Source organism: Phalaenopsis equestris, unplaced genomic scaffold (genome assembly GCF_001263595.1).
Source record: "Phalaenopsis equestris unplaced genomic scaffold, ASM126359v1 Scaffold000094, whole genome shotgun sequence".
In the NCBI taxonomy this organism is placed as follows: Eukaryota; Viridiplantae; Streptophyta; class Magnoliopsida; order Asparagales; family Orchidaceae; genus Phalaenopsis; species Phalaenopsis equestris.
The window spans coordinates 2,876,756-2,896,001 of record NW_018164536.1 but is presented as its reverse complement, the minus strand read 5'-3'; the positions used below and the strand labels follow the sequence as shown (position 1 = coordinate 2,896,001).

At 35.3% G+C, this 19,246-nt stretch overlaps 1 protein-coding gene across 2 annotated transcripts in view; it reads left to right on the top strand.

The window, feature by feature from the left end:
• The window catches only part of LOC110020253 (gamma-aminobutyrate transaminase 1, mitochondrial), a 78,470-nt gene that overhangs the window by 31,569 nt on the left and 27,655 nt on the right, over positions 1-19,246 (top strand). For both annotated transcript variants that reach the window (XM_020718286.1, XM_020718287.1), the window contains exon 5: positions 3,623-3,720. In XM_020718286.1, coding sequence (XP_020573945.1) covers positions 3,623-3,720 — 98 coding nt within the window. The remainder of the gene's footprint in view (positions 1-3,622; positions 3,721-19,246) is intronic.

Genomic DNA, 19,246 nt, shown 5'->3' with positions numbered 1-19,246 from the left:
TATATATATATATTAGAAAAATCCCGAGGGAAAATATATTAATACGGAAAAGATACATAAATGTTGTATGAGAGAGCCTAAAAGAAAGTCAACTCATATAATACAACGCACACAAAACTCAAATAAAACAAAAATACATAAATGTAAAAAACCAAAAAGTCACAAAAAGGCACAAAAGTGTTAGGGACATCCCGCTTTAGTCCTCCCGCCTCTAGTTCTTGGAAGTGAGCCGACAAACAAATTAGTAAGGTGAGTTTCATTGCCCATAGTAACCAAAGTATCTTCCATCAGAATCGTGAGCTCAAGTATATCTTCATTCATCTTCTTCCTCCTGGAAATGTAGGTCTGTCATTCCTCATTTGATGATTGACTTATCTAATCAGTAGATTCCAAATTTGATCAGACATGTGTAAGTCGTTGCACGTCTTGATCCCCATGGGCCTGAGTAATATTAACTTCTTTATGGACCTTATGAGACGACAGTAAAGCAGTAGAAGTATTTCCACCCGTATTATCAGTGATAGGTTCTAGGGCAGGTGAGGTATGAAGAAACTCTCTCTCCCCCACGATAGTAGGTTCCAAAGACGAGGGAGCTACAACTGGGGACTGAATAGTTGTCATATTGCCTGCGGGGATAATGACGTCGTCCGGGATATCTTTCTGATGATCAATAGTGTCAAAAACTGGGAGCTGATCAGGAGGAGATGGAATCACAACCTCTAGTAGAGCAGTTTGTTTTGTTGGTCTGAGTTGGGGGTGTGGATGATGACATTGAGAACTGGAGTGTTCGAACATACGACAGTTCAGACAATATGACGAATAAGGTTCAATCTCTACCTTATGCTAATATCCATGGTGTTGTGTACTCAGCCAGATTTTCTCAGAAGCGGGTGAAGTGATGTCTCTTTCAACAAGTACTCTGACTTCAGAAGGACGAGACAGATTAAAAGTAGGAATGTTCGTTTTGAGTGGCTTCCCATAAGCTGAGGCAATAGAGTACAATTCTTTTTGAGAAAAATAATGAAAATTCAGACCAGGGAGATGAATCCAATTTGGAATGATTGACGGTTCTGTCTGTGGGTCAAAATCCACAGACCATTTTAAAGTTTTCATTGCTCTATTATCAATCCATATTATCCTTCTAGCAAATAAGCGTATGTAGTCATCTTCATTATTAATTTGAATAATAATTTGTCTCCCATCTAATAGTCCAATTTTCCATTCTCCAACAAGGTGCATAAGTTCAAATTCTTTGCGAATGAGCTCCATTTTTGGATGACCATATAGAAATTTCCTAACCAAATTTAGACGACAGGAGGAAGCAAATTGACTTCCTTCAGCTTTTGTAAAAAAGATGACAGACTTCCTATTCTTCCTACCAGGTTTATTGATGTTCTTCCCCCACTCAAATGAAGGAGGAAAAAATGACGATTTTGATGTGCCTGTGGCATGGACACTGGCAAGGGCAGATGCATACGATTTGCCCGAAGCCATCCTCAAAGATAGGTGCGACGCTCAGAGAAGAAAGCAGGTGAGGAAAAAATCGTGTCGAAATAGCCGAAGTTAAGAAAGGGGAGGAAGCTTTGAGATGGGACGAGCACAGAGATTGCAAAAATCGCGAGCAGAACCCGCGAGATTGAGCAGCAAAACATGCCAGCGGTACCCGCGAGACGGGCTGCAGAGGAGCCACAAAGCCTGGAAATCCCGAGCCTGGAAAGCTTGCGAGACCGGGAGACGGGAGACGAGCCTCGACTCAGAGCCAGAGAAGAAGCGGGGGAGACGAACGGAATCGAGCGCGAAGACGCCGAGAGGAAACAACGAAGCCGTAACTGTTGCTAGGGTTCGCCATTGGGCGGAACCCTAGTAGAACCAAGCTAGGAAGACGACGCCATTCTTATATAGGACAAAGCATATATATATATATATATATATATATATATATATATATAGAGCATGCTAAGCACTATTAATCATTACACCCGTAATCTTTAGTGACAAATAGACCAAAATCTATACCATTCATTCTTGTACTTGCTGTCATGTCCCCTTAACAGTTGTCATTTATTTACTACTCTCTTTTCTTCAATGCCATAAAATCTCTTTTAATGTGCCATTGTTTCTTATAATAAAAACAAGGCTTGCTCTTTTTATTAGACTTGTATCTAGGACTCTAGAGATAGGCACATTCTTGATTTTTCCATTGGTCACCTTTTGAATGATCCCTCACACTGCTTAGTTTTATTGCGCTTAGAGGTTACATCTTTTGACAATAATAGTTTCTTCTCATTTTTGCTCTTAAGTGTCAAGAAATTGAACAAATTGAATAATCACAAGGAAATTGAAATTTGATGAGCTTTATTTTTTTAATCATATATAATTGAACTAAACTAGTGCATATGCCATTGATGGCGTATCTTGGTGCATGTGAATGCATTTGTTAGAGAGGTTTTGGGTGTTGAACAATGATTCTAATTTGAGCTTTAACCTTTAGTGCTGGATTCCTCCAGGACCTCCATCAAGACTTTATCTATCAAGTGCAACTAGATCATTGGAAGTTCTCTTTCATTTATATTTGCCTTTTCTTCTTCACTCAAAATCATCATTTTTGAACACATCATGAGTGCCTTCTCAAGGCCTTGTTGGACCAAAACACCGCATATATTGGTTCTCCAAAGAGCAAAATTCTTGACTCATCAAATACCTGGTCCCTAAAATTCATGCCCACCAATCTCAGCACTGCACGTTTGATCAAGTCTGCATTCATGGTAGAGAAGATAGGCTCTGATCAATCAGAAAATAGTTCATTGTGGTGTACACTTCAGGAGCACTAACTAGCCGTTTTCTAATTCATATGTGGACTCAAACTTAAAAGAAGAAATCCATAAGTTGGAATATCTTGCACAATTTTTTTTTTTTTTTCATTCTTCCGTCATTCTTCCGTGAAATGCTAGAAATGCTAAAGCTGCTAATCCGTTAGAAGTCATAGACACAAGAGTGAAGGAACCCTAGATTCAAGAAGGTATGTGGGGAATGAAGAGTATCTCCAATATCAAATATAAATCCTTAAGAAGAACATTCCATGTGTATAGCCGTCGAATTCCTCTAGGAGGAAACTAACACAAACATGGATCTCAAGAATCCATGACACAAATCCTGAAATCACGGTATCTTTGTGGGGACAATCTCAAAGTCAATAGGAACAATTCTATTGTGAGTCCGTAGGCTGGTTGATCGAGAAAATATCCTACTTTCCCATTGTGAAAGCTTCAGTCATAGCTATCCCTGTGATCTAATCCTAGAAGGGAATAATTTGGGATTTCTCAATCAAATTGAGTGAAAAAGTAAGTTGATTATCCTAAAGTGGCATAATGTTATGCTCCATGTCAGTGGTCCTCAACTAGGCAATGAATTGACTTGTTTACTCATCTTTTGACCCGATTTTATAAATTAAATGTTGCCTTTTTTATTATAAATATTGAGCTTATATTTTAGTTATTTTTGTGATTTTAGCTGTCAATTCAAATTGCAGAACTTTAATTGCTATTACACTTGTCAACCGTAATTTACCTTAAATGATCGAACTTAAGAATCGACAGTATTCTGCTTACATCGTTATTTGTAGGTGGAAATGAGCCTCGCCTTGTTGCAGCTGCTACTGAACAGTTAAATAAATTGCCATTTTACCACTCATTTTGGAATAGGACTACAAAGCCGTCCTTGGTACGTGCAATTCCAAAAACATCTACCTTTTTTTGTTCCTGCTATTAATGCCTCTTATGTTTGGTCTCTATGCTTTTATCATTGTAAGTGGTACCTTAAGCCAAATTTGACCTACAGTCCTTGTTCTAAATTGTGGTTTTACTGTTGTTGATTTTGCTAAAAAATAAATAGCATTAATGGAAATGGTAATCATTCAATCTCATAGTAGTAGTTTCTATGCTGTTTTGGACATTTTACAGACATGGGAGAAATATGCAAAATTTTTGAGGCAAATTACTAATCCAAAACGAGTGACTATGCTAACTTATATAGAAGTTAAGCCAGATGCAAGGGCCAATGAGTTATTGCTAGAACTTAATATTAGATAAGAATCATGAGTTACATGTTCGAAATTCACGTGTTCAATAGAAACATAGATTTTGATGACTATGACTGAACATAAGTAACACACACTTTCAAAGCAACAATGAAGACATAAGAGATGGTCGAGAAGAAAATAAATAATATGGGAGATTTTAAATCAGCTGACACCAATAGAAAATTGGTAATGAATGCATTTTGTAGGTCTTGGATCCTTTTTAAATTGAAAAAATAGGGAAAATTCCTTCTTTTTATTGCAACGGATTTATGGAAGTAACTCCAAGATGAAGTAAAGATTTTCATAATAATAAATAAAGGATTGGTGAATATGGCATAGAAGTTAGATTTCCCAAAAAAGAAGGGAGTTGCAGATGCAGATCCGAAAATGTTGAAAATAGGGAGTTAACTAAGATGCAATAAATTGCTTAACTAAACGGTTTAGTTAGTCCTGGACAATGATATAATCTACTAAATAGAATAAACTTATAGGAAGCTTGTAGCATCTTAGCTTGTAGCATGTAACCAAAGTAGAGATTAAATGCTGGTAGCCAATAAGAGATTGATTAGCAGATATCAATAGGACAAAATCTTGTAACAAGAGGATGAGGATCTGTAACACCAAAATGTAGGCAACAAGTATAGCGTTGGATTCGTTCAATTTGAAGAACATTCACAGTAATAAGTGCAGATTTATTGTCATCTTAATGTGCCTGCCAGCATGTGTAACCATCAAGGTCAAACAGAGGCAATCAAGTCTTTAGTTTTCGAGCTATATTCTTGTATCTGCCACACCCACAACATTAGTTGAGTTCTACTTGGTCATCAATTTAATGCCAATAAGCCAAGATAAATTTGTGGAAGCTACTCACTGCTATGATGGACATAGTAGGTGCAAGTCATAATTGGAAGGGTTTCTTGATAACGTGTGTGCCACATAACCTCTCATGTCAAATAAATCAAATTATCTACAACAACAACAACAACAACAAAGCCTTAATCCCACTACGTGGGGTCGGCTACATGAATCCTTTTTCTTCATTGCGTCCTATTTAATGTCATAATGTCATATTTTCATCCTATTTAATGTCATATTTTCATTTTTTTCTGATAAGTTAACATCATTTCTTATACAATAAGCCCAAGTCTTCCTAGGTCTACCTCAGCCTTTCTTAACATAAGTCAAATCTAAAATATCTACTCTCCTAATCAATGTTTGTGTCCGACCATCTAAAACGACTTTCTCTAATTTTATCTATCACTAGAAATACACCAACCTTATTGCGGATATATTCATTTTGCATTTTGTCTCTAAGTGTTAAAGCCACCTATCCACCTAATCATTCTCATATCAGCAACACTTAACTTAGTAGCCATAGAGCATTGAAGGTCTCACCACCATCTTATAAAATTTTCCTTTCAGTCTAAGCGGTACTTTTCTATCACACAAAAGACTCAAAGCTTTCCTCCACTTCAACCAACCAACTTGAATTCTACTATTAACATCCCCATTTATATCACCATCGCTTTGAACAACAGACCCGAGATATCTAAATCGTTCACACCTTTTAAGAATTTGATCACCCAAAGCTACACTTCTGTCACTAGAGCTACTACTACTAAAATTACATTCCATGTATTCAGTTTTAGTTCTACTCAAATGAAGGCCTTTAGACTCCAATGTAGATCTCCATAATTCAAGTTTTTCTTGGGTTTTTTCTCTCGTCTTATCCACGAGAAGGATATTATAAACAAAAAACATATACCAAGGTACATCCTCTTGTAAATGTCCAGTAAGACCATCCATAACTAAAGCAAAAAGATATGGGCTTAAAGCCGATCCCTGATGTAATCCAACAGAAATAGGAAAATATTTGGTCAATCCTCCTTCAGTTTGAACACGAACAACTCTTATATATATATACTTAATGACTAATGGCTTGAATATAAGTCATATCAACACCTTTCTTCTTAAGAACTCTCCAAAGGATATCTCTTGGAACCTTATCATAAGCTTTTTATAAATCAATAAAAATCAAATGTAGATCCTCCTTATTATCTTTGAACTTCTCCATCAAACCTCTCAATAAATCTATAGCTTCCAAAGTAGACCTACCCGACATAAACCCGAATTGATTACGAGAAATCTTTGTAATACATCTTAACCTATGTTCAATTGCTCTCTCCCATAATTTTAAAGTATGACACATCAACTTAATTCCTCTATAATTTGTACACTTTTGTGCATCCCTCTATTCTTAAAAATGGGACCAAAATACTCTTCCTCGACTCCCAAGTATCTTTTTTAGTTTTTAAAATAATATTAAAGAGTTTATTAAGCCAAGAAATTCCCAAATCTTCTAAATATTTCCACACTTCAATTGGGATATCATCAGGTCCTACAGAGTTTCCACTTGTGGTTTTCTTTAAAGCCTCATCAACTTCTTTTTTTACTAATGCGACGGTAAAAAGGAATTGTTTTATGATTATAACGATATTAATATCACTAAGGTCAATCATATTTTTAAAAAACTTCATTAAAAGACTTATCAAAATAACTCACTCACCCGTGTTGAATATTTTTTTCTAAGAAAAGTACTTTTTGATTTTCATCTTTAATACAATTTAATTGGGTTAAATCTTAACTTTTTTTTTTCTTTATTTGGTTAGTTTGTACATATATTTTTCACTCTCCTTAGTGTCTAATCTCTTATAAAGATCACTAAAATCAGTATTTTTAGCTTCACAAATTGTTCTTTTAGACTTCCTGCGGCCGTTTGATATTTTTCCCAGCTCTCTAAGCTTTTAAATCAAATTACCTACAAATCAAAATTTACCCAAATGAAGAGAAGGTTAGATTAATATTATAAAGAGGGGTCAGTAGCCATGCAAATCTCAAATGCTTGACAAGCAAAATCCTCGAGGCTTATTCTCTTCAATGAGTCATTAAGCTTTAAAAATCAAGCAAACAATTTTTAAAGCTAGTATAGCATCAACAAGTTGAATTAAAAAAGTGAAAATTGATTAGTTATCATTAGCTTAGGGTTTAGTTGGATAAAGATGGTCGGGTTTTAAGAGTTAATGGTCTTTTTTGACAACATGAGGAAAGATGGTCATGCTGTGTAGGCTTCCACTCAACATGCCTGATGGCCGAGCTGGCTCTATAAAACTTCTTTGATTTGTCAAGCCTTACTAATGCAAGTTGAAGAAGTTAACTAATAAGATATTTACATCAGTTCCGATATTTATACCCCTCTATGATCTCTAATTTGTAGATTAACTATAACTTCTCTTTTGTTATTCGTTCGACCTTATCACTGTGCCTACGTGATATAGGGTTTAACCAAACACCAAGGGAAAAAACATATTATCGCCGTCTTCAAATAGGAAATTACAACAAAACACAGCAGAAATATGAAATTGTAACAGAACATGATAAACAACATTAGACTAGGGTGGATACCAGGTGGAGGGGTGTCGACTAGGTGGTTCAGAAGTTGGTGGTGGGTGGGTAGGGAGAAGAACACAACACGTGGCTATTTTGGATGAGCGACAACAAGTATGGGAGGGAGAAAGTTACAAAATACAACACCAAATGACTGTATTAGAAGAGACAACAAGGATGGAATTGGGAGCAAGTGGCTGGGATGGTTGGATGGTGTGTTGGAGGATATCGGTTGCAATAGACAGTGGTTCTGGGGCAGCTTTTCTAGGGCAACAACAAGGTTGGAGAAGTGAAGGATGTAGGGAGATGATGCAACGATGGATGTGGTATGTTACAGGAAGGATAAACACCACCTTGTGAATGAGATACACCTGGAGCACCATTTTGATACAACCCTAGAAGAGAAAAGAGAGACGCCATCGACTATCTTGAAACAATCACAACAAATACTTAAAACCTAAACAAATAAAAGCAAAATATATATGCCAATGAGAACTAGGAGTGGCCCCATTCCAATTGGGTGGTAGTTCCTTTGCTTAGAGGGTTGGCCGACTCCTCAAAAGCTTTGATCAGTTCGGTCCAGGTGCGCCTAGGCTTCCCATGCCTAAGGTAGACGCCTGTGTTTGTCTCCCGAGGTAGGGGAGCTTTAACCTCATTTGTCGAGGATTATGGCTTCTCACATAATAGTAATGATGTAATCTTTCTGGGTTGGGGGGTCTTCAACTGAGTTTGTGGAAGCACCTAGATTCCACTGTTGAATACCCAATCCCATAAAACAGCTGATAAAGGTTTTCGAATTGCGCTTAACCATCTCTATCTGTCCAATCCTCTGTGAGTAGCTTGCTAATTGAACCAAAACTTTGTGCCAAGTGTACTTTACAGAGTCTCCAAAAAGTAGCCCAATGTTGGTTCATCTCTCTCTGAAGTGAATATGGACTGAACCTTTTCTAACCATGGCGTCCTTGGCAGTAAGATGTCGGTCATGATATCTTGAAAATTTCTCGATAGTGACTGACCTATGGAATTTGAAACATTACTTCATATTGCTTCTCTTGCCATATATTTAGGTATAAATTCTCCGAGTATTTAAATGCTTATTATTAGCTAAAAACTCCTCATTTCATTCATAGGATGTTTCACCTAATGCACATATTGATCCTCCATGCTTTTTGGTGGAAGACCCCTCATATTTTCAAGCGCGTTCCCAAAATTTGATGCCAAGTTCATATTATATTTAGAAAATAGTGGCTGATGTTTTTGTCTCTGATAATCTCTTAGGAGTGATTATTTCAAATGTTCATATTATTATTGAAAATCCTCTGTAGTTTTTTTAAACACCTCTACCTTTTCTCATGATGATTGTTTAACACGACAGATTTTATTTTTGATTGTAGCATTCAAAGTTTTGAATCTTTGGCGGATTAAATATTTTTCCTTCTTTATACAGGAAGAGATGAAAATTAGCCACTTTTCTATTTTTCACCAGGCTTAATGCTAGGTAACCAAAATAAAATCTCTATATTTTTTCCTGTCTATTGTATTTCTCTTTTTGCTGTGGCATATCAATGCCCTTGATTTATTCTTATCATTATCCAGTTAATATTTATTTTGGCAAACAAAAAAAATCCCTAATGGTATGTTCGACTATCAAAATATTACAATCAGAGGAGCTATTCTCTAAAAGCAAGCTTTAAACCTTAAAGACAAATATTTCAAAACAAACATCTTATGACGGGCATGGTTACCGTCAATTATAATCAAGGGCATCTTCTTTTAAAAATAATTTATCTAATTTGAAGAAAAAATAATTTTTAGACTTTTTGCAAGACGAGAGCCATATTTATTGCAAGTTATAATTGTTGATAATTTCATTTGAATATATGCAGTCTTTAAATCTATCAAACAAAAAAACCAAATAACTCAAGTTATGATTGTTGTTTCTTGCTCAGAGTGATACAACTCTAGGGCTTTTAGAAGGTGTGATAAAGCGCTAAAAGACATTAGGGAATTTGTAGGATGGGTAACAGAAGAGGGTGGATGGAGGCTGAATTTCGTCGTGAATGGCGTTTGGGCAGTGAAACGGAAGGGAGAAAACTATGATTTTGAGCCATAACCAATAGTTAGAAGCGTGTTCGACGGTTGTCTGGCTGAAAATAGTGGGTGGAACGGTGAACAGTGAGAAAAGGGTGGCATGGGGGTTCTACCACTTCTTTATGGGCAAACTGCAGTCACACCACTTGCTAAAGGAATACAGTCAAACACTCTAGAGAGTAGCAAACAAAAAAAATTCTTCAAAGTACATAAACTCAAAAACTGAAATGCAAATAGTTCGATACAACATATGTCAAAGTCCCATAATGGAAAATACCTAATTACAAGTTAGAGAAATAGATAACAACCAAAATGATAAGAAATAAAGGAAGAAAACTTGATGAAAAAAAATGAAATAATATAAAAATAAAATTTTAATAAAATTTCTTTCGGAGTCAGACTCTCACAACTGGGGTTCGATGTAGTGGAACCGCAGTATCGCATGAAACCCCACAACACCCTCCCGTGTAGGAGAGGCTTCACCTTCTCTCTGGAAATATTTAAGTTCTTGTAGTATGGTGATAAATTAGCTATATTAAAAATGATAGAAATATTGTGGTCTCGTGGTAGATCAATCTTATATGCATTGACACTAATTATTTTTAACAATTTTGAATGGGCTATCAGCTATAAGCTTGAGCTTTTCAAATGAACCAGCGGGAAATCACTTCTTTCCATGCAGAATTCATACCGTATTTCCTTTCTTAAAAATCATAGCTAGCAGTAGTGGGACTAAATCCAAAGCTGTAAGAGAGTTCCACCCGCAAACAATCTCAAAGGGCCTATGGACTGACTTTTAGAACGATTATAGGCAAACTCCACCCAAGGAGGAATCATCCCACTCCTTTATGTTTTTTCCTATACAAAATTTAAGAAAGTTTTCTAAACTGTGTTTCACAACTTTGGTCTGCCCTTGTGTCGGTGGGTGAGCTACTGAACTGAATTGAAGTCTCGTATATAACTTATCTCATAAAGAACTCCAAAATTAATTGAGAAATTTTACAAACATGACACAATCCATACTATGCTTTGTCCGAGGTAAGCCCACCAAAAATTTCATGATCACATCCAACTAGGGTGCCTTTCGAACGGGAAGGGGTGTATGGTCTTGTATTCAGTCATTGAGTATTAGCCAAATGACCTATCCAACACCGTCTGTCATATCTACCCAACCAATCTGGGCCATAAAAGTTCTCTTTTACTACGGAGAGGGTCTTGTCTCTACCAAAATGTTAAACAATCTCTCCACCGACACTCTTGCAAATCCTTTCTCTGAGTGAACTCTGACGAACGCATAATCTATTCTATAAGAATAAGTATCTGCTGGTAGAAGGATTGTTCAGAATATTCAGGTCAAAGTTTTGGGGGACAGAATGACGCCCTAAATCTTCTTACCAAATTCTCTCAAGGGGCCAGATAGAGCATCAACATTCTTCTAAGGACACACGGCCGACTCGACACAAATACCTCAACCAACCATACAAGAGTCAACTAGAAAGCAAAGCTTCCAATCCTTTATTTTGTTTTCAAACACAACCAGATTGATTCGCAGGCGCAAAAAAAAATTAGCATAGCCATCCCAGACCCACTTGAAGCGTAAGAAGTTGACCTTAGTTCTATGCACAAAAGGAGCCACAAACCACATTTGAATCGATCCTTTTAGAATACTAGGTCACATCAAGATTATCAGCTGCATGGACCCCAGCTCTGGTGACTCGAAGATTGACAAAGGGCTGGAAGACATAAGACCGTTGAATCCTGGACACTTGCCCCTCAGAAAAGTGCAGACCCCTTTTTTGCAAGAACACTTCCAAAAAGTTCTTGAAAATACTTTGGAGCCATCTAGATCAGTAAGTTGAGAAAAAAGAAGCAAGATGGAAGAAAACAATTACAAGGGATGGGATTAAGAAGGACTAAACAGTCATGCGGACATCCCTTACACTCTCACCCATAGTTATAGGGAATAGAAAAAAAGTCAGACCGTCACAGAGGGCAAAGACTTCATTAATCTTAAACAAAATGTGAAAAAAGAGTAATGTTAGATACATAGATCGAGATAGAGAGTATAAAACTCTTTTATTTAATTTCATAATAATAAAAAACTATATACATTACAAGAGGTCGACGAATTAGCTCGGGAGAAAATATTGAATGAGTCTATAGGCTATCGCTTTGGCCGAGACATACCCTCGTTGAAGTAGTAGCCTATATGCTAATTCTCCATCGAACTTAAACCTATTTATCCTTTATGTTATAGCTTGCACTCAAGAGGAAGAGGATGCTTCCCGGGCAGTCAAAAGGTTTACCTAAAGAGCACCAACTTCCTTCTGGAGGGCCATCTCACCACTCCGTCCTTCCTCACATCCCTTCTGAGCAACTGACTGGTGCAAATCCTCAGCCTGCACTGACCCGATCAGTTGGGCCACGTGTTCTTCAAAATCCTGAACCTGTTGTCTCAATGTTGGGGACTTTGGGGAATCGACTGCCACTTAAGGCAAACCCTTTGCTGAGAGGTCAGATGATCCTATTCACTCTCAACTGGATGTTAGAAATCTTAGACTGGCATCTCCCCATTGTCGACCTTTGCAACGGGATTCACTTAGCCCGGTCCCCTACACAACAAAGCGAGATAAACACTCAGGTAAAAGTGGGGTAGACTAAAAAGAAGATGTATTGTATACACATGATTTGACCCTAATTAGAAGAAGTAAAGGATAATTCATACTCACTGGATTTATGCTCTCTAGCCTCCAATGGAAGGTCAATAACTACCGAAGCGTTGGGTGCTCCCAATTGGCCTCTTGAACCAGAAGGGATGAAATTGGGATGAGTTAGTGGAACCACTGTCTGGTCGACCGAAGGATTGTATCCCACTGGAAACGTCGCTCCCTGGTAGTCCTCACCTTTCATCTTGAGTATATCGCCAAAGAACTTTCTACTAATAAAGCCTTACCGCTTGACCATACCAAGATTGAATCCGAGGATCCCACCTGGTCCTCTAGATCTGGCGCCCCCCCTCTTCCAAATGGATAACCCTTATTTCTTCTCCCCTCCAAGGCAAGGGTTAGGCTCTCTCACCTTCTTGAAGGCTTTCTTGTAGGCATTCTTTCTAAGAATCATGGACTTAGAATTAGACTCACCCACCATGGCTTCACAAGGAAACAAACAAGTCTCTCTGAAAAGATACTGAGGAAGATGAAGAAATTAGCGCCATGCCCAATTTATACGAGGTTAGGGGCACGAAATTCTAGGAAGTTAAATTATTGTACCTTTAAGTACTCATAAATGTTGTTGGTTATTATAATTAAATAAGATTCCTTTATTTTTATCGCAATTTTTACTGTCAAAAAGCAAGACAATTGGAGAATTAATTATGTACATGTAAAATTTGTCAACATGAATCTCGAAAGAATTCGGCAGATCCAGACGATGTGACGTAGCAATATGGGACCCCTTGGAAGAATTACTCGTCTGGGGCTCAAACATCAATCGTCAACCCTAGGCAGTTGATTCAGGGAGTTAGAGAATTCACCAAGAATTAAATTGGCAATCCCTCTGAAAGGTGAATCAACAACACCGATCAACTTCACATAAGCGATCGACCAACTGCACCTGGGTCGATATTCAGTTAGATAATCTTGCTAAATTTGATGGCATACAAGATTGGTCACCTCATCCCTATTGTCCAGATCACCAGGTTGAAGACTCCAAGAGATCCCTGGGGCCCACCAAAACCAAAAACCTATAATACCCCGTGTAGTCCCTATTAAAGTAGGGGTTTCTATGTAATTGTATGAGTCGTACCTCCTCTATCTATAAAAAGGTGGCTATACTGAGAACAAGGATTACATGATTTTAGCCAAAAAATGTCGAGAATGGTCAATGTACTCATTCTGAATTACTATGCATTCTCTCTTATCTATTTCGTTTATTCTATATTCCTTGGGTGTGACCCACAGGACAAATTCAGATTCATTACAAACTAATTTGAAAGGTAAATTAATTAATAAACTTGATATTATTATTATTATTATTATTTATTATCTTTTGTTTTATGATGTTCATAATAGTTGTGAACAGATTCGTAATAGCGTATGTATTTTCCAATGACAAAATATATGATGATATTTTGTATATTTTTGGATATTGAGAGTTAAAACTAAATTTGTAGTGACTATGACTCAAAGGTTTATTTCAAGATCATAATATATGATACCCACTTATTTCTAGTTTTGATGAACCACTCATGATAGGTGTCATTATGTGCATTCCATATAGTTCAAATGTATGTACATAACAGTTAGAATCTAAATTTATTTGGGAGTCACACCCAAAAAATAGAGCATAAGGAGGGAGGGAGGGAGGGAGTAGAGTGCAGAACAAGGAATAGCAAAATATTATCTTCTATTTCTTTTTTATTCATACTAGTCATAGTCTTTGAGGTGTCATATGATCTCTATGTAATCTGTGACATCTTTATATCATTTGTTCATTATCTAACTTATCGATTATAATTAACGTTGATAAGGTTCATAATCCAATCTATCAATTATTAATGGCCCCTTGATTCAATGTTGGATCATTGTACCTACTATACAGTATGAATAGTCGGGAACCAATTTTGGCCATGAGGTTTTGCCAAAACTTTTCTCCTTGTTTATCATTGAAACAAAAACAAAAGGTTAATTAAATCATATTAAAATACTTAATCCCACTTTGATCCTAATACCTTCTCTTGCTTTTCACCATAATAATGATTGAAGACCACCCTTATTCAAACAAAAAGACTGCACAAAATCTCATTTTGCCATGTTTTCTCTGTTTGAACTTATATGAAATGATCCCTCTCCTCCGTTCCTCTTTGTCAAGCACGAACACATGAGGAACCCCAATTGCGATTTCCTCTTCTCTCTCGTTTACAGACAGAAGATGGGTCGCATCTTCATTCTCGTCCGTCCCTCTCACACACAAAGTTGGCCCCCTTTGCACAAACCAATTCACCTCTACCTTCTTTGTCTCCCCTAATCATACAACCTGTCCTTTATTTCACACACCCAAAACCCCACTTCCACAAACCTAGTTCCAGTTTTCCTCCTTATGTTTGTGCGACACAGGGTTCGCCACCTCTCTCGCTTGGAAATCCCTCATCCCGCTCACTCCTTTGGTCCGGAGTAAGGGTGTAAACAAGTCTAGATTGAGCGAGCCCAAGACTTTTTCGTGTTTGGCCCGTTGAAATTCAGTTTAGTTCTTGTTCGACTCGTTTACTTAGCAAGCGATTCAAACATGAGTTGCTTAAGGAGCTGAACACGAGCTATTTACGAACAACAAACTTTTTTGACCACCTTACCATAAGATGGATTGGGCTTAGGCTTGTTTTTTTTTAATTTTGGTCATTTATATACGTACCAACGAATTCCAATCTATTTACATACGTAAATTTTACTTTTTTCCATTTATACCACCCAAATATCTTACATGCATTTTTTTAAATATAGTATAAAAAATAATAAAAAATGATATAAATAAATATTATTATTATTATTATTTAATTTTTTAATTTCATTCGAGCCAAACACTAACATGCCTGTCTATGAAATTGAATAAAATATAAGGAAAAAAAAATTAAGACAAATAGAATTAAGGGATTCTAAACATGCCTGCCTATGAAATTGAATAAAATTTAGAATCCCTTAAAATTCATTATCTTGAAGACCAATATAAATAATTAAATATCACTTTGAATACATAAATCAAAATATCGAACATTAAGTATCCCCACCAAATCCACAATATACTTGCTAGCACACAAAAGGTGATCTCTCTTAAAATCAAAATGAAATTTTGCATGTGATCAAATTATTTAATTATTTATATAGAGTTTGATTATTTCAAAATATTTTAAAATCTTTATAAATTATAAGACTATAATCAAACTCAAATATAATGCCTTGTAATTTGTGTGAATAATTATAACTTCATGAAAATAGTATTTAAGCACTTTCGAAGTATTTACTCGCATCTCAATAACATGACGCTTCTCCAATTTATAAAACTTATTGTGTTAAAATATTATAATTTGCATTGCAAGATACTTTCCAATTTCAATGCAATGCTTCAAAATATGTAAGAATTTTAGAATGTGTACAACTGCACCTTGTAAATGCATTAGACATCATGTAATTACACCTTACAAATACACAAAATATCATGTAATTGCATCTTGTCGGTGCACAGTGCATCAAGATGCGTGTAAATTAGCAAATCAATTCTCGGTTCTGATAATTTCATTTAATATTGAAAGCTAAATGTTTGAGAATGCTGCATAGACTGTGAGTATCAAATTATCTTGTTCTAATAAAGTGTGCACATAATTAATTCACCAATATTTGCTCTACAAAATTGAAGTTTTTAAACTTGAATAGGCTGAGAAAACTTGCATGTACTTTAATAGATTGCCCAAGCATTTAGACTTCAATGATCTAAGAATACTGTGCGGGTTAAAATGAAATTTTAATCGAATTACTCTTTTTATGAAAAACAAACCATTGCAAGTACAAATCTGCTAGTCCGATTCTCTTTGTCACAGGTGCTAGAACTAACAAGTCTAGTACTGTTAATAATTATTCAAGTAACATCATAAAGTATAAAGTATTTTTAATCACTAAGCCTCCCTGATGGTCAGGTTGATTGAAAATCTCAACTGGAGGGCTTAATTTTTAAATTAACCTTTAAAATAATAAAAAAAAAACTAATGATTTAAATATTCAAATAGATTCAATCATCTAGTACTTAAAATAAAATTCATTCACCTTTCACCATTCACAATAGTTTATCGAGGGTGAGAAATTTTTTATTAAGCTCAATTTTCAAAGAATTAATGTCAGATCAAATATATCATTTTATCAATACTCAAAATAGCCTCATGTCTGTAAAGACGTGACTCGAGTTCTCTGTCTGCATTGTTTGATCTAATGATACTATAAAAAATAACAGTGACGATTAGAATCATCTAATTGGGTAGTTTGTCACTAAATGATACTATTAAATTACGATCACAATTGTAACCCATATATGCCTTAGTATCATCGTTTGATCTATGAATTATAAGGGTAGATTTAATAGACACAAAATACTTTGTTAGCTAAGTTGATTTAGATTTGTCCCCTTAAACATCCCAAGTTTACAATATTTCCTTAGATGATGCAACTCATGGTTGCTAACAGAAATCCTTAAATCAAGTTGGGAAGATTGACTTATTCGATTCAATAGATTAGAGACCATGACAATCCGTGATGACAAAATCATGAGATCTTGATTATGTTTGTCATCATTTCCCATAACATATGCTTTGACCTCATGATGATAAATTTTATAATATAAAACTTAAATTTGTTGTTACTATTGTTGAATGTTCAATGTTTAGTGACTAGTTTTATTGAAAAGTGCTCTCGTTATCTAAATGGATATTTAACCATAAGGGTTTGCGCCTTTAGGAAACTGTGAACCCAAAATCTTAAAATCCTCATAAAATTAGTATGAAATCTCTTGATATTATCTTATCCACTATCTACGCAGACTTCTAAAAATTTGACCCTGAATATAGACACAGGTCTTATCACCGACAATCCAAGACGCGAATTTTTTGAGCCCACAAATCCCTTTATGTCGATTATCATTATTTATCAACTTATCCCAGCCAATATGAATTTTCATAAACTTGTTTTTAATATTATTTTTATTTGCATTTAAAATCTATTTGTACTGGTATGTACCTATTATCAATCAGCCTATATTAATATGCATCCAAAAATATTTTTTTAGCATGTCATGTAACAATTGACAAATGGCTACTTAATTATGCATGATATTTTATTTAAAAATATTTAAATTTGAATTATATAGTTTATAAAAATATTTTAATGTTATTTTGAACAGGTTATCATATAAAAAAATGCAGTAGATTTGCTAATATCATTATAACATGCTCAGCATGAAAAATTATGTACTTGTGTACACATAGCAAATCAATGGTGTTGAAGCATTTAACAAACATTAGATCTAAAGATAGTTTGCTCTTTATATTCGCATATTGAGTGTTTCATTACATTTATAAGATCCTCCTTGGAACAAACTTCTTTATTTCTATCAATATCATGTTCTTATGTACACCAAATAAAAGCATCAATTTTCTTTCTTTAAAGCAATTCCCAACTTATCTACACAAATATATTTTATTTAAGCTGAAAATATCTTTTTTAGCTTGAAAGAATTTCTTCTCATTTAAAGCGTTTAACCTTCCATACCAAAAATCAAACTCTTTACAAAAAGAAAAGCAAAAAATTAATTTTTTTACCTAAATTCTTAGCCATCTCTTTCACTTTCATTGCTCTTCTGGATCTCTATTTTCTTTCTTTTCCTTAAGCCAACTTTTATCCTCAGTTTCTGCTCTCGGTTTTGGCTACAATTAAGTTAATGGATGGAGGGCGTTTAAGTTTATATATTAGTAAATAAGTACTAGTTATTTAAATAACTTTGATGTCTTTTGTAAATTTGAAACCATCACAACCATTGCATGCACGGAAAGCTGAGAAAAAAAAGATTTTCTGCAATATGCTATGGCAATATTAAATAAGTGAACAGTAATATTAACTGAAATTAAGTTAATTAATTAAATTAATGAAATAATTTATCGACCTATTGTCCTAACATTTATGACAATACTCATACATATGAAATTGATCATTGTAAATTATAGATTCTATAGAAATAATTTTTGATTATTATTGGGATGTGCATAGTATAATTTTTAGAAGAAATTTTAATTATATATTATTATTATTTTTGAGTATTTAATTTCTCCATTCTTTTAAGAATTTCATCTTCAAACTTCTTTGTTTTAGTTATCATTAAAAGATATTAAAGAATTTGTCTTCTGTCATGTTCTATTTCTCAAGTTGCTTCTATTTTTAATCTATAGCTCACTTAATTTTGGCATAGAAAATTTATTTGTTTATCAGCTTTTTAACATCCATTTTTACCATTCTTTCAGGTTCTTTTATATAACTTAGATCTTTTTGCACCTTAATTTTATCATGTGATGCTCATCTGATATGTGTTTATGATCCACTTTCTTTGTATTGACAAATAAAAATATTATGTTTATTAGACATGTCTATAGGCAATGCTACTCTGTAAGCAACTTCATCAATTATTTTGATTATTTTAAATTGAGTTGTGTATTTGTGATACCAGAGTTAATCCAAACCATAATAAAATTACAAATATTATTAATATTGCGGAATTCAAAAAGGGTTACATGAAGATTCTCTAGGGTGTGAGCGAGGATGATAGGCTGTTGTCTGGATAGTAGGTAAGGAGTAGTCGGGATGTGGGGGCGGCAAGCATGGGCAGGGGGGTGGGGTTGGTACAGGTGGTGTGGGTTGGTTGCAGGTGGAAGGGGCTGTTGTATTGTGGGGAGTTGTTAAAGATGGGTTTACAAGTAGAGAAACAACAGGATTGTTGGGTCTCGCGACAAGGAAGCAACAGTCTGGTAGGAGTTATGACGTGGGATGGATTGAGTTTCACGACAGTGAAACAATAGGCTGGGGGGACTTATTGGGTTTCTCGACCGGG